This window comes from Embiotoca jacksoni, unplaced genomic scaffold, assembly GCF_022577435.1.
Source record: "Embiotoca jacksoni isolate LCO1_2020_lvr unplaced genomic scaffold, fEmbJac1.0.p SCAF_31, whole genome shotgun sequence".
Taxonomy (NCBI): Eukaryota; Metazoa; Chordata; class Actinopteri; family Embiotocidae; genus Embiotoca; species Embiotoca jacksoni.
In genome coordinates this window covers 4,142,589-4,157,359 of record NW_027185383.1, presented here as the reverse complement: position 1 = coordinate 4,157,359, position 14,771 = coordinate 4,142,589, and the positions used below count along the sequence as shown (strand labels likewise).

At 38.9% G+C, this 14,771-nt stretch overlaps 1 protein-coding gene across 1 annotated transcript in view; it reads left to right on the top strand.

Moving 5' to 3' along the window:
* Positions 1 to 14,416, top strand: part of LOC138207430 (pinopsin-like) — a 63,332-nt gene extending 48,916 nt beyond the window's left edge. Inside the window, exon 4 of the mRNA XM_069164643.1 lies at positions 12,357 to 14,416. Within this exon, the coding sequence (XP_069020744.1) occupies positions 12,357 to 12,638 (282 nt within the window). The 3' untranslated portion in view covers positions 12,639 to 14,416. The remainder of the gene's footprint in view (positions 1 to 12,356) is intronic.
* Positions 14,417 to 14,771: the final 355 nt, after the last annotated feature.

Genomic DNA, 14,771 nt, shown 5'->3' with positions numbered 1-14,771 from the left:
CTTTGTCAAAGTTCAGCACCGCAGTGGAAGACAACACATAACTATACATGCGTCACAAGTCAAAGGGAACAGACAAACTTTTTGAGCCGTCAGCAATGAAACTCGACAGCGCGGGCCCTCGATCGTGCTTTCATAGCTGGAGGGCCAGACAGACGGGAGACGGGAGACGGGATGAAAGGCAAAAGGCGGCCATGGTTGGGAAGTGAACTCCAACATCAGACATGAGTCATGCCTCGTGTCGTGTCTCCAGTGGCCAACATGTGGAGAACCGCCTCTCATCATAAACTAGCTGTACATTACTAAATTATTGATTATGGACGAAGGGACACAAAGTCTTTGTGTCCAAATAATGAATCACAGCAGACCTTAAAAGTAGTCACATTTAACATGCAGCTCTTGCTTGTTTGTGTTATTTAATTCAATCCACAGGAGGCCGCTGAAAACAAACATGTTTTTTTGAATCACTCAGCGGGAGCTTTTTTTATTTAGCAATTTCAGGTTGAGCCAAGATGGAGTTCAGAGCCCAGAACAACGCTTAAAATGGATTTGAGATTCCTCTTCCTGAAAATTGGATTAGGTTATGTCCAGCAAAGTTCTCTGGTTGAATTCAAATCAGATTTAATGACCCAGATTGTCCAACCAGTAGGAACACTGATGCAGTTTGGCCCCAGAAGAAGAGGATTAGAGGGCAGGTATTGTTTAATGGATCATTCCAGTTAGTTTGAGTTCGCTGTTTTCTATTATTATGATTGATGGCGTCCATGTCAAGCTTTGAACGCACGGGTTACTGGTAGTGCAGTCTGCGACAGTCCTAAAAGCGATTTAAACTAAATAGTTCACATTTGTTATTCATTTTGGTTAATTAAACTAACGTTCCTGTATCAGTTCTCATTCAAGACTTTATTAAAATTATTTATCAAGGGTGAATTAGCAACTAGGCAAAGTGGGGCTATGCACCCTTACTTGTAGATCTGAGTAGTCTCAAGTTGATTGAGAAATGAGTTCTGATTACTTTTGTTTTTATTAAAAAAAAATCCGAAAAGGTAAAAACTCATTCTTTTCTGCGACTGTCAACTTAGAAGTGTACACTGAGGCTAAAGCTGTGATTACGGGTCCTCATTCATTTGTTTAATGTTGGCATAAATCAAAAGGTTTGGGGGTCTGAAGACTCCAAGCATTTTGTTGGGCAGTTACTTTGTAATGATCTGTCACTTTGTTTGGTAACACTTCATGGACCATTGATATTAAACTGCAGCAATAAAGGCCTCAGGAGTTCATTTTGTGTTCCTGCTTTATATAGAGTTGCCTCCTGTTTAAATCTAGTTTTAAGGTCGTTATTATTCATTTGCTTTCATGGTGCATGGTCCTCAAATGGCCACTAATCACAAATGATGAACTAACGCAGAAACAGGGATCAATAGTGACCCACAACTATTTTGTCCTTATGGCCCTTTGCAGTCATACAACCTTCTTGTTTACACATTTTACTTAACTTTCAGTCTTTGTGTTACATTCAGGTTTGTTTTGTTTTGTTTTTGTACTGAAGCACTGAAACACCCATATCCACAAACTTTTATGATTATTAAATCACATACGAATTCACTAGAGTAGTTATTTTTTATAATGACTTCCCAACCTCTGAACATGAAGTCACTGAAGCCTTTTTGCTTGTGTCCAACTTGGATGGATGAAATACAGGACTTTCAAAAAGGAATGGAAATTTCAAGCAAAATACTATTTGAAAATCGCTCAGGAATGAATCAACTATTCAAAATCTCAGGAACCTGGTCACAACGTGTTATTTTTTACCTTGTGTTGTTTAATGGTGGCTTGCTTTCAGGTGCATTACCGCCACCTCCTGACAGGAGTACTGCATTACAACCAGGCGCCGGGAAAAGAAACGGGAAATAAGGAAGAACAATGGGCGCATATAATATACGATTTTTAAAATATATTTTAACGATTATTGGAATATTCAAAAATCATGGCCTATCCCTACTTTCACACAGGAGGTCGGTGTTTGAGCCCATGAGAAAGTTAAAGTCAACGTGGACTTCTTTTTAAGTGACGTAATGTAAAGTACGTGAAGTAACTTACTGCCTTAATAACATTTCTTACTCATTTGAACCGAAACCGCGATCTTTTTCTAACCCTAACCAGGTAGCTTAAACCTAGGACATCTTCTGCATTTCTCTGAGATACCAGCAGGTGGTAATAGCCTAGAATGAGACCAGGTTACCCTGTGGGTCCCCTCAAAATGTATTGTTTTTATTTACTGCAGGATTTCTCAAAATCCACTTCATGCACATGTCAAAAAACTAATTTGTACATAAGTGTACAAAGTACAAAGTGTAACTAACTCCAGAAAGAGACTTAAGTCATTGCATGAAGTATAAAGGCTTCCTAAATGAGACCTAAAAATGATAGACCTATAATAAAATGATTCTTAATGCAGGTAACTTTTGTCCTTGATTGACAAATGCTAACGTTACATTGACAGAGTAAATCCTTTATTGTTTAAGACGTTAACAGCTTTTACTTTAGGATTAATAGTTTGGATCTACAGTGCACCAACAGTTACTCTCAGTTTACTTTGTTCTCTATACTTCCTTATCAAGTTTCTCTCTAAAGTAAAGCTTTTAGTGCAGTACAACATATTTACACTCCAGATTTAAGATGTTTTGTTCCATTCTGAAATACAGTTCATCATGGTGAGAAAAAATAGCAGAAGATAACCAAGATTGTCCCACTGGGGCAGACTGATAAGACCTTTTCCTCAATGTAATCTTTATCATCTCATTCTGGTCTATTAAGTGAGGCACAAAATGCTGCGTAAGGTTTTAGAAAACACTCCCCACAGACTCCATTCGAAGGACTTCCTGTGCTGTATAGAGATTATATACTGTACCGTGCTGTATATTGCTGAGCAAAACCTTATCACCATTTTCAAAGCCACTGAAGTGTAATACTTTGAAGTTTAAACTTTCCTCGCAGAGTTCCTGTCAAGAGTTATTCTATTGTGCGGTTGGGAATTCACCGAAAACCCACACAGGTTCCAGATGTTGTTGTCATCTGGACACACTGCATGACTCTCCTGTCATCTCACACTGAAGCACCACAGCATGCTGACCTTCCAGGGACATCTGCGTCCGCACGTCATCGACCTCATGGCAGCCTGAGAGAGCAAAAGTGGGAGAGAGGGACACCAAATGTCCTGTATGTCATTTTCAGTCTTCAATTCCTCCCAGCCCGTTACTATGGAAACTGTGAGTTGAGGCGAGTTGAAGACTAAAAATGCTGTACAGATACAAGTAGCAGCTGGTGTGTGCTTATCCCATCAACGATCTGCAGCGCACACCACCAACAGGCCTGCGGTGGATGTAAAAAAAAAAAGAGAAACAGTAATTATGGGTAAGTTTACACTGACTCGTCTTTTTCTTTTTTTTTTCTTTTTTTTATATCATATGAACATATTGTGGTTTCTCCTGTATGTCTGCTGTCAGTGCACAAGAGCTTGCCTGTGATAGCTAAGTGTAAACTCAAAGGGCAAACAGGGGACAGATAAAATGTTTTTTTCTTTGCCCCATAAACTGCGAGTCCATTTGCAGCTTTTCCGATGATTACTACAACTACAGCCCACTAATTCTTAGTCCCACACAAACATCCCCGGGTTAAAGGAATAAACAGACCTACACTTTAGAGTTGATGACAGACCTACACTTTAGATTCCATTTCAAGCTAATGGAGAGGAGTTTGCATGCTTTATAAAAAGAAAAAAAACATAACACACATAAACCATGAAGAAAATAATGTACCGGTAAATGAAAAAGGACATAAACATTAAAATCATAGTTTGACATTTTTGGAAATAGGCTTAGTCCACTTTTTATTTTAGTTAAATGGCAAAATCGTATATAAATAAATACATACATATAAATAAATAAATGTAACTGTTTTCCCTCCGATTGTCTTGGGGGGTCGGGCTGCCCAGCCAACAAGGCCTCCCACCACCCCTGAACAAAACAAAATACAAACGTACTCCTAGAACTGCAGTTACATCCAGTAATTACAATTTATTTCCTTATTTCCTTTGCACCCGTTTCATTTCAGCTCAGTGTGAGAGTCACTGGTGCAGTTTTCTATTCCTGAAAGTCGCGCTAATTCGTCTGTTTCTCTGCTCTGCTGTGTATATTTCATGAAGGCCTCACTGACATGCAGCGCAACAGAGCAGAAGGTGGACACAGGTGAACGTTATTTGAGTTGATGACAGCTACACTCGGCATACAGTTAAGCAATCAATAGACAAACCTCGACATCAAACTGTGGAAAACCAGACCAGAATATCAGCATTTTTTAAATATATCCCAGCTGTTATCTACTGAAAGTAGTAAGGATGTTAGTGTTTGCTAACTAGCGGTCAAAGCAAGAGCTGCACCCTCCCGACAAGCAGCGTCGCAGCCCCCCAAATATGTATATATACACACACACACACACACACACACACACACACACACACACACACACACACACACACACACACACCACTATTCTACTACAAACTATACAAATTAAATGTGCACTAGAGGCCGGCCGATATATGAGCCGGCCAACTTAATAATCAAATATTGGTCTATCACAGCTATATCAGTATCTGTTTATATATCTTGGCTTATATGCGCCGGTATGAAAATGTGTTTTTAGTAACATTATACTGAAAAAGATGCTTGGGTTAATTGTAACTGTGTACTATCCTGCCTCCATTATATATCTTTGTCTCAAGTGTAAATTAGTGTTTGATAACCACATTCCAGGGATCATTTAAAAAAATGTTTTTATAAAGAAAGGTGTTTATATATACACTGTATATGGAGTATAATATATTATTCAGGCTCTTCTGTGAATTGCCTCTCAGAGGATGAGTCTCCCTTCCAGCAACAGAGGGGAGTCATAATAAATTGTTATTGCAGTGGCCCTGAATGACTTCCTGTAGCTGTCCCTATTACAACAGAGCTGAAGGAGCCTCCACCTGAAATCACTGCTGTGTGAGCAGTAGGTCGTGCAGGGTATGTGACGTGTTGTCCATTATGTTGAGCACTTTGTGCAACATCCTCCTCTCAGTAGCCAAATCTATGCGCTACAGAGCTGCAGTCCACCAGCACAGAGACAGAAATACAGAAAATAGCTAACCACAGGTAGCATCAGCCACCTATAAAGTTCACTAATTTGCATGTCAATTCAAAGTCTAAGCCTTAAAACATCGATTTGTGGTTTAACAATGAGGTTTTTTTCTGATAAGCTCAGCTAACTGGTTGAAGCTCCATATGTAGTGGACACATGACAGTGGTACCAGTCTTTTTATCTAACTTCCTGCACACAAAAAAAAAAAAAAAGTCAAACCACAATTTAACTCATTATTATACCACAAGTAGTTTAACTGTTTCATTAGCAGGAAAAAACAAACGGCCACACTCTGGATTCTCTCTCACTTCTCTTGATGAGCATGTTTGATTGATTATTCTCAAACATATCGATAAACATTTACTCTGTGGGGCGATGCGGTGGTTGCAGTAAGGATTCTGTGTGTTGGATTGGCACAGTATATATAATTTACTTTGCCTGGTCTCTTTACACTAGCAAACTCTCTCTCATCAGTGCTTGCTGCCAATTTCCTTTTAAATTTTAATTTACTGTCTGTGCGCAGAGGAAAGTCACAGCAGATGACCTCCACTGAAACAAAAGAAATGATTAAAACAGAAATTGGCAGCATCTGTTCGAGAACAGTGGACACTGCTCTGAGCTGCAATCCTGGTTTGAGCCGGTGTGAGGGAATATCACTGTGTTTGACTCTGGCACACCAGAGGACAGACAGGACGATGACTATGAAACTACCGTCAAGATTTATTACAGAATTTGATTTGCAGTGTGACAATATTACTTCTTGATGTCCTGATGACAAGATTAGAGAGTAAACAGATTTCAAAATAAGATGAAGTCTTACAGGTCGTGAAGCGGGTTTATTCAACAGGAAGTCCGATTTCTTTCACCGTTACTCTTTTGAGAGAGATCACCATTCTTTCACTAACAACAGTTATGTTTATTTTCATGCTAAACTCATGGTAGCGATGTTGGACTACAATAACTAAACTAGTTTTCAGAACTTCAATCTCAGTTTGACCTAAATGTTTTTGTGACACAATTTTAGGAGCTTTTATACAATTTGATCATATTTTTAATTGGAACATTTAACTAAAACCATACTTTAATTGACCCCTTTGGCATCACATGTATCATTGTGTGTCCACTATTGTCTTTCATGTCCTATTTATTGGCATTTTTACACAAACAGCGACTTAGAATAAGTAGACTCCCAGACTCTTATTTAATCCAATAATGACTCACTTTAAAGATCTGAACCCTGTCACTGCAGATGGAGGCTAAGCAGCGATATTACGTCAAATGTAACAAGCCACACTGCTGGATGCTCCTTTCAAAATGTATACTTCATTCCCTGAGGAATGTTTCAAGCCCAAACAGGCATTTAATCAGCTACAGAGGCATTAAAACAAACATCGAGACACATTTTGTCTTGAAATTTTGCAAACAGGCAGTGATGATGATTCAGATGTGCTGAAATGTTCAAGGCGCACCACCGATCTGTTAAAAAGTATGACGCCATGGCTCTTCCTGTCAAAGAAAGTCGAATTTGCAGGAAATCTTAAAATGTGAGACTTGTTACAGCCACGTGCTTCAGTAGGAGAAAATGATTGATTTACAATCTAAACATAGTGCAGCCTGCACTGAATTGAGAGTGTGGCAGGAAATCCCAGAGGAAGCCAAGTGATTGTCATTCTATTCACACCTTCCTGTGTGACAATCATTATTTTTCCAGCTAGTGATCGCAGATCTATTAATTTTTGCTCCATCACATTCTATGCTCGGCATAAAACTTCACAACACTGGGGAGTTTATTGGATCTAATTAACTCACGCAATTGTCAGATGAAGTAGTGGGTTTATTTGGTGATGCCTATAAAAGGAATTTAATGCTCTCTGCCCTTGCCTCACTATTTAGATCCCTTAAACTGCATTAAGTATAATGTAGAAGTGACTGAGCATCTGCAGCTCAACTCTTGTCAGACTGTGGTGTCAAAAAGAAGACAATTAAAGAAGTAGAGTCTATTCATTTTCCATCTAGCTTTGCGGTCCCAATATACAGTATACACTCATTTAATATGAATGCCCCTATATTTTTGGATTATGTTTAGTATAAACAAACAAAACTGATATCTCTTGCTTATGGAATTAAAACATCAATCAGTGGTCTGCAGTGTTTTCACATCACCAAGTATTATCATCTCAGCTCGCTTGGAGCATCAAAAATAGTTCCAGGGCAGGTACCACTTACTTTCCTCAACTTTTGGCCAATGGAAAAACAAAATAGCGAGTTGCATCGAGCCTAGTCGGTACCAGTGGTGGAAAAGGGGCTTAACTCTGCCACATTCCTACTTTTGACTTTCTCTCCTAACTCCAGGAATTAAATGGCATATTTTTAGAATTGTTTTGGGCTCAGTTAGAATTTTAAACACTCTGAGCAAAGAGAAAGTGTATTGAAAAACACCTGCACCCACGTTGTAACTATTTCTAGAATCAAATGATTTAGTACATGTTTGAGCCATTTTGTCTCGACAGCTTGAATTTAATTATGACCAGAGTGAAATCATTAGTTGACAGCTTAAATCTGTAGTTCATCCACCTTTTACACTCAGAAAAACACATCAAATACAACTTAGAGAGGAATCAAACGGCGCTATAAGCACATTATTTACATGAACTTTGACTTGACTGATTGAATTTGACATCAATGTTCCACATTTGAATATCTCATGGCAGAATTGTGGAACACGTTTCTATAATTATCTAAAATATTATAATTAAAAAGACAATCAAGATCAGAAAAGCATATGGAGATGACTACGTCTCAGTCTAATAAGTAAATGTTCACAAAATATAGAATTTAAGTAATTTCATCATCATTAATACATCAGTAATGAGAGTACAAACAATACTCCACTATGGCAGAAGCTTGTTAGATAGCCAAGCTGCCGCCAGTGATAGCCTGCAAGCACTTGGTCGCCATCTACTGGACAGCACTTGCATTTGTGGATTTGCATGATGTACACAGTAGGGGTGGGGGTTTCAAGCAAAAATACTTTTCGAAAATCGCTTTGAACGAATTGACTATTAATCAACTTTTAGCAGCATCGTGTTCTTTTCCTTGTGTTCTTTAATGGCGCTTGGCCAACAGCATTTGGGTGTATTACTGCCACCTTCTGACAAGTGTAACACATTACATCCAGGCGGCAGTAAAAATCAGGGCAATGAAGGAAGAATGCATGTACTAATAGGTTTTTTTATATATTTTAACGACTATCAGATATTCAAATATCATAACCATTCTTAATTAACAGCTCGGTTCACCAGTCTCAAAATGATCCATGAAAAATACATAAAGATGCACATATATTTCCATTTAAAAATGCTACAAACAGATGATCATACAACTTGTGGCACAGATAGAGATTTAAAGATACAAATCACTGCATTTATCAGAGCATTGTTTTTGAAAGTTATGTAACTTGACACCTGTGAAAACTAATGAGACTGTTCTAATCCCATATTTTTTGCAAAGCCAACGTGTGTAAACTGCTAATGATTGTCTGTTTGAAAAACGCTCGATCCAAGCCAGCATGTCAGGCTTTGAAAAATAGATGAATTCCTTATTGTCTGATGCCTGACATGTAACCCTCCAGTTGTCATCCTCTACCCGTGGCGCATCAGCCCAGATCATTGAAAGCATCATCCAAACTTGATGTGACCAGTCTGAGATGACCCTTACTGAGTCATCTACAAGCCTCTCACTCCGCAATACTCTGTCAGCGCATCTCATTCCTTCCATCTCCCTGTCATGCTTTATCTATTTATCTGTCACTGCCTTCACCTTTGTCTTGACCTTAGCCTTGATGCCTCTGTGTCTTAACTAACTTCATCCTCCACCATTTGTCTCCATCTCTCTCTCTTCAATCTTTTCAGCGTGGTGTTTGGACAGCTAAGGGAAGCGGGGGTTGTGTTCATCATCTCGTTTCTTTACATCTCCTCTCCAGTCTTCACTCATAGGCGACCTATAGGTTATGAACGGACTGACAATGCGTATGATCGTGTTGCTTGCAGATACAAAACCTGTGGAAGTTTTGGCTATGTCCTGGGGCGTTTCTCCCTTTCTCGCCCTCTGCCTCTCTTCGTACCCTGCGGGCATTTCGACAGTCAGCGATGGAGAGAAAAAGTTCATTGTCAAGTCAAATGACAAAATATTTTCACGAGATGAGTTTGAAATGCGGTAAAAAAATCTGTTTGAGGTACGTTTCAAACCCAAAAGTAAAGTCGTAAAAAGGTAACGCTTTACAACTTTTGCAGCCTGTCCGTGGCTCTCAATCCTAAACTAACAGTTTCTTACTGAATATGCAATTCGTTGAACACCAGGTATATACTTTTATTTTGAAAAACAATATATCCCAAAACAACTGGCTGCTGTAAGTTAGCAAATATTAGACAAATAGAAGTAAACTGTGTAGTTTGGAGTACTTGCAAGTGTTCCCGTTAACAGGGCGGGGTTTGAGGAATCAACTCAAAATAAAAGAAAAATGCCTCCAGTGCAACAGTTACACATCAGTTATGTTTCCTTTAATTAGTATTTGGAAAACAATGGCGATCTAGAGCAAAGACGAAGAAGCTATTAGGCTTTAGTTACACAAACAATACTTGTTTGGAACTTTTTTTCGTCTTTTATTGGCTTATTTGACAAAAGAAAAATATTAAATAAATTATCACCAATCTTCACCTTTAAAAACGGTAAAGATAGAAGCTGCTGTATCCTGAATGTCATCTTTCAACTTGCCACTGCTTTAATCCCATTTTACATCACATGATATGTTACTTTTGTAAACTTAATAAATTATTTTGATCTACAGTATCATCCATTTTTGCCTTTCTCAATATTTGTCAATATAAAGAGCATGATCTGTTGAAATGCTTATATAATCTGTGCATTCAACCTGTGTGGTATCTGCGATCTAAACAGATGCTGTGAAAAGAGTTTCATCATTATGTTGCTCTCATGAGAAAATGTAGTAGACTATAAGTATACATAGAACTCAGAAAGTATACTAAGTATACTACGTTTACTCAAGAGTGGCATCTTCAGAGTCCACATTACCAGCAACTCAGGAAGAGGACCTGAAAATGGTTTAAATTTTGGTTCAGTGCCCGTCTCTGCGATGAAAATGTGTCTCGGATTGTGGATGGAAATGCCTGGAATTTAAAGTATAGCCAAATACCCTGAATGCATTGTTAAGCTTTCAACCTGCTGCTGGGGTCCTCAATTATTCAGAATCTTCCAATCTGTCCATCAGCAAGAGATAACCCAGATTGGAGCTGGGTAACACAGAGGCTCTGTTTGTGTAGAGGGCTGGTGTAAAACAGGGAAATCTGCATGAAATCATAATCCTGAGACTTCTAGATCTGTTCACTATTTATGACACTGACAGGGAGTATATACATTTCAATGCCTTTCCTCTGCACCTTGGAGACAGCCTGTCCTTTCTTTCCATAAAATATTTTGATGTGTTCTGATTCTCACTGCTGGTTTGAATACAGTATGTGTAGAGGTGTATACCTGCAAGGGTCCATGTGGAATCACTGAAACAATGTTATCAGTTAGAGGAAATGTGTTTGAGGTAATAGCTCTTGCACTTTGACAACTTAAAGTTTGCACAGCAGAACTTCAAAATAAAAGCCTTTATTTTTATTTGTTGATCATGAAAATAATAATTAATAAGTTGTTCTTGAATACTGAATACTGGATACCTGAATTTAGGATTATACGGTGAAAAATAATGATATTTACTGGAGAACATACTAGGAGATACTTGATTATCCTATACATAGTGTCATTAGTAGAAGATTAGTTCAGAATTACCTGTGAAAGGTAATAAACCCATGTCTTCCATGACTTATGAAGTTCCTGACTTGTTCCTCAGTAACTACTCACATTTTTGCGGACCGTATGGGGAGGTGGTTAATTGTCGGTCTGTGATGATTTGCCAGTCAGAAATCTCTTGCATTTAAGTCAGAACACAAACAAGCCCATCCACAACCACGACCACCGCTGTCTTACCTCCCACCCGACTACATAGAGGGTGCAACGTCTACGGCTGCATAATGTGAATTGTTCAATATGGATGCAATTCATAAAGGGGTATTGCGTTTCTGTAACAAGCACAATGGCCTTCACCACCCTTCGCTGCATTAACAAGGCTCTAAGCACCTACATTGTCATCCATTGAAGTCAGAGCAAGTACCAGGGAATTGATAGGTAGGCATTGACAACAGCTGGAACACAAAGACACAGAGTAATGATGGTTTTGACCCCCAACTTTTAAAAGAATGTCTTTAACATGGGATTCCTCCAGCTTGCCACATTTCTCTCACAGAAGCACGCCTGACTGGCCACATATGAGCAAGTCTGAGGAAGTATTACGTATAAGTAATAGTACGTATGCTACAGATAATCACAGGTAAGTATATTTGGCGACTCATTTTAGCCCTGTAAATGTGAAGGTTTGTAAATTGTAGCTGCAGGAAAAAATTTGGTTGAAGCTCTTCTCCTGTAAACTGCAGAAGTCTCTGCATGCACATTGGTAACCCGCCACGCCACCCACCACAAGAAGTAAATTCTCAACCTGCGGGGAAACACTGAAGTAATTGTCAGCATGTCAGCAGGAGAACAATCCACTAGGAAGTTTCTAGGTGCTATTTGCCGCTATTTATAAGCACACGTTAAGCAAAATAATGCATCCAATTAAAAAAGCAGTGATGGCTCGTACTAATGATTGAGAATATTTTTCGTTGATTATTGAAGTCAGAAACAAATTATTTGTGACCCTTGGTCTATTGTTCCAAGCAACACAATAACCCTAATGACCCTAATGTAGGTTTGAGGGATGCGGGGTACAGAGGAGGGCAAGGAGAGCAAAGAGGGGTCTGCTCAGTCATAATTAAGTGCAATTTGCCTGAAGGTTAATAACACAGAGAAAAAAGATGGGAAATTTATAGGCGACGTCTTAAATGCAGAAGCAACAACTTTGCTCAAAAATTAAAATTAAGGTAATATCAGCTATAAGTGTAACCTGTATATTTGTCTTAAAACATATAATATCACTCTTCTTGGCTGATCCGTAACTACATCCATTGTGGTCACAGTACATTTTTTAATTACGTGCTTGTGTTGTATGCTTGCCCCAGTTTTACAGATGTTTCCAAGCCCTGCTGCACTGTGAAACTCCTCAACGAGGCTCCAGCATAAGGAGCTCCTCCAAGGTGGCTACCAAGGCCATGAGGGGCGCCGCAGTCACCGGTCCCCGCCGCAGCAATGATTTCCTATTTATGGTAGCCTCGCTGGGTCAACCGGCCGCCACAGTGCCCCAACTGAACCCCTCCTGTGAACCCACCATTGATGTCACCAAACCCCCATCTTCGGACAACAAACCCGTGATAGTATCACTGGTGGCCCACTTTGACGGCTGATGATTGGCTAAAACCATGCAATCCCAAAGCCCCCAGCCAGGAAGTCATTAATAATGAGAGAGGTGGTGTAACTGAGGCTTAGAGAGCAGCAGCCCGCCAGTCCGAGTGGATTTAACGCCGCTCTTGCATCAGCTCTGCCCCGTGCTAGTATAGATGGTGGACCCGTACCAGAGGGAACCCTCGGACTGCCTCTGGACAATATGAGCAAAAATTAGAGGCAGTGAACCTGCACGAGCTGGGAGACTGCATTTCTCTGTAGAGAAAAAAGTATACACCTGCCACGCTACGATTGAGCATTTAATGCATTTTCTTGTCACGATTTCTGCAGAAAGCCCGGTTATTGTAAAAAAAGAGGACTTGTAGGGATCATTTTTTTGTGCAAAATGTATAGGTTTGCTAAGGTATTTATTCTCTTTAAATCTCATAACAGAAATGTGTTCGGAGTGCACGGAGAGGGATGAGATGTATTTTTGTATTGATTTGTTACTGATGGTGGTAACAGCGTGAGCACACAAATCATTACCCCGAACATTTTTGAAGTCTGAGATGAGATAAAAAAATAAAAAAAACGAGAAACGAGAGCAGGAAGCGAAATGAGGCTGCACTTGTAATAACTTTAAAGTTTCAGTCTTTGTAGCTGTTATTCCCTGTACATATTTTTAATAAGTGGGTTGTAGCATTGCTAGCATGCTAGCGGCAATCAAGTTTTTGCTTTAGGAGTAGTGACTTTAATGTCGGAAATAAGTGCATGTTGGAAAGTCACGGTATAGTTGCTTCAATAGCAACTGTGCATGTGTACCGTTGCAGTTTAATGCAAATGAGTTTGGAAAAATGCAATATCTGGTGATGTTAGCACTTAGCAGTAGAGGTACTTGGCAGGAAAAAATCATGAAAATAAATACCTGTTATTTTGTACAAACTTTTTTATGCTTTTTTTCTTTTTGAATTTGATACTTTAATATGTATGTACATACCTGAAGTGCAAGAAGTCCCAAGTTATTTAAAAAGGATGGCGGTTACAGCCCCTAAAATGTCATCTTTGAAGATCAATGAGTCTAATAGTTTAATGTCTTGTTCATGGGCATGTTGTCAGCAAAGCATGGGCAGGTATACTACTCATAATTTACAAAATATGAAGATATTTGTTTCCTCAAGAGTCAGTCTACAATGTTTTACAGTCTTTGAATAATTGACATTGTCTCAGAGAATTTCAACGTACTGATAACCAAAAGAAAATTCCTCCAATGTCTCCCAAAACAGAACAAAGGACTTTACCTGAGGCACCAAATATCTGTTAGATGGAATAACTTTGATATGTATATATTGTTTGCCATGTGCTTGTCAGCATCTTGTTAAATGTTTTGATAACTGATTTGACACTCGTTCCCTTCTTGCTACTCCAAGATAACAGTGGAGTTTCTACGAAGCAGTGCGTCAATGCTGTGTTGTCAGTGGATGTCTGAGCCGTAAGTGGTGTGGTACTTTTTGCTACTGCATACGACATACAGTGTGCACTATGTTTTTGTATTTCACTTTGAGCACACAAAAACTGTTCTCTATGTGCTGTCACGATCTTGTATACTACTAATGTACATGAGTTGATACCAAAGCAAAAAACATTTTAATATTTTTAGAAGGGAGCTGTTCAATAAATGTTTTTATCTGAAACAACATGCAGTACTTTGATTTTACTGAAAGCTTGTTTGAAATATGTGTGCTAAGGTGTACATTGGGCAGTAGTAAGAACAGTACTCTGTAAATAAAGAGTTTGGGGACTGGTGGCATTTTTTGTTGTTGTTTTTGTGTTATTTTTTTTAAAGCTTTCCAAACTAAAAATAGAAAAGGAAAAGTTGAGGGATTAAATAAATTGTGTGTTTGTTTTCTCTAAGCTTATCATTCATGTCAGGCTAAGTAGCTCATTCAATGTAGTTATAACCTACATCCAAGGCCAAGGAGCTTTTCATGCTTAATTTGTGTTATAGGCCATTGTGTGGTATTACCCCACTGGAAGCTGGTCCTGGATGCAACTATAACAACCCCACACAATATCCAAGATGGTGGTACATTTGTCTTCGTATGCGTATAGTTCACAATAGGCATGGAGAAGAAAAACAGATTTGATATAAAGGGTGA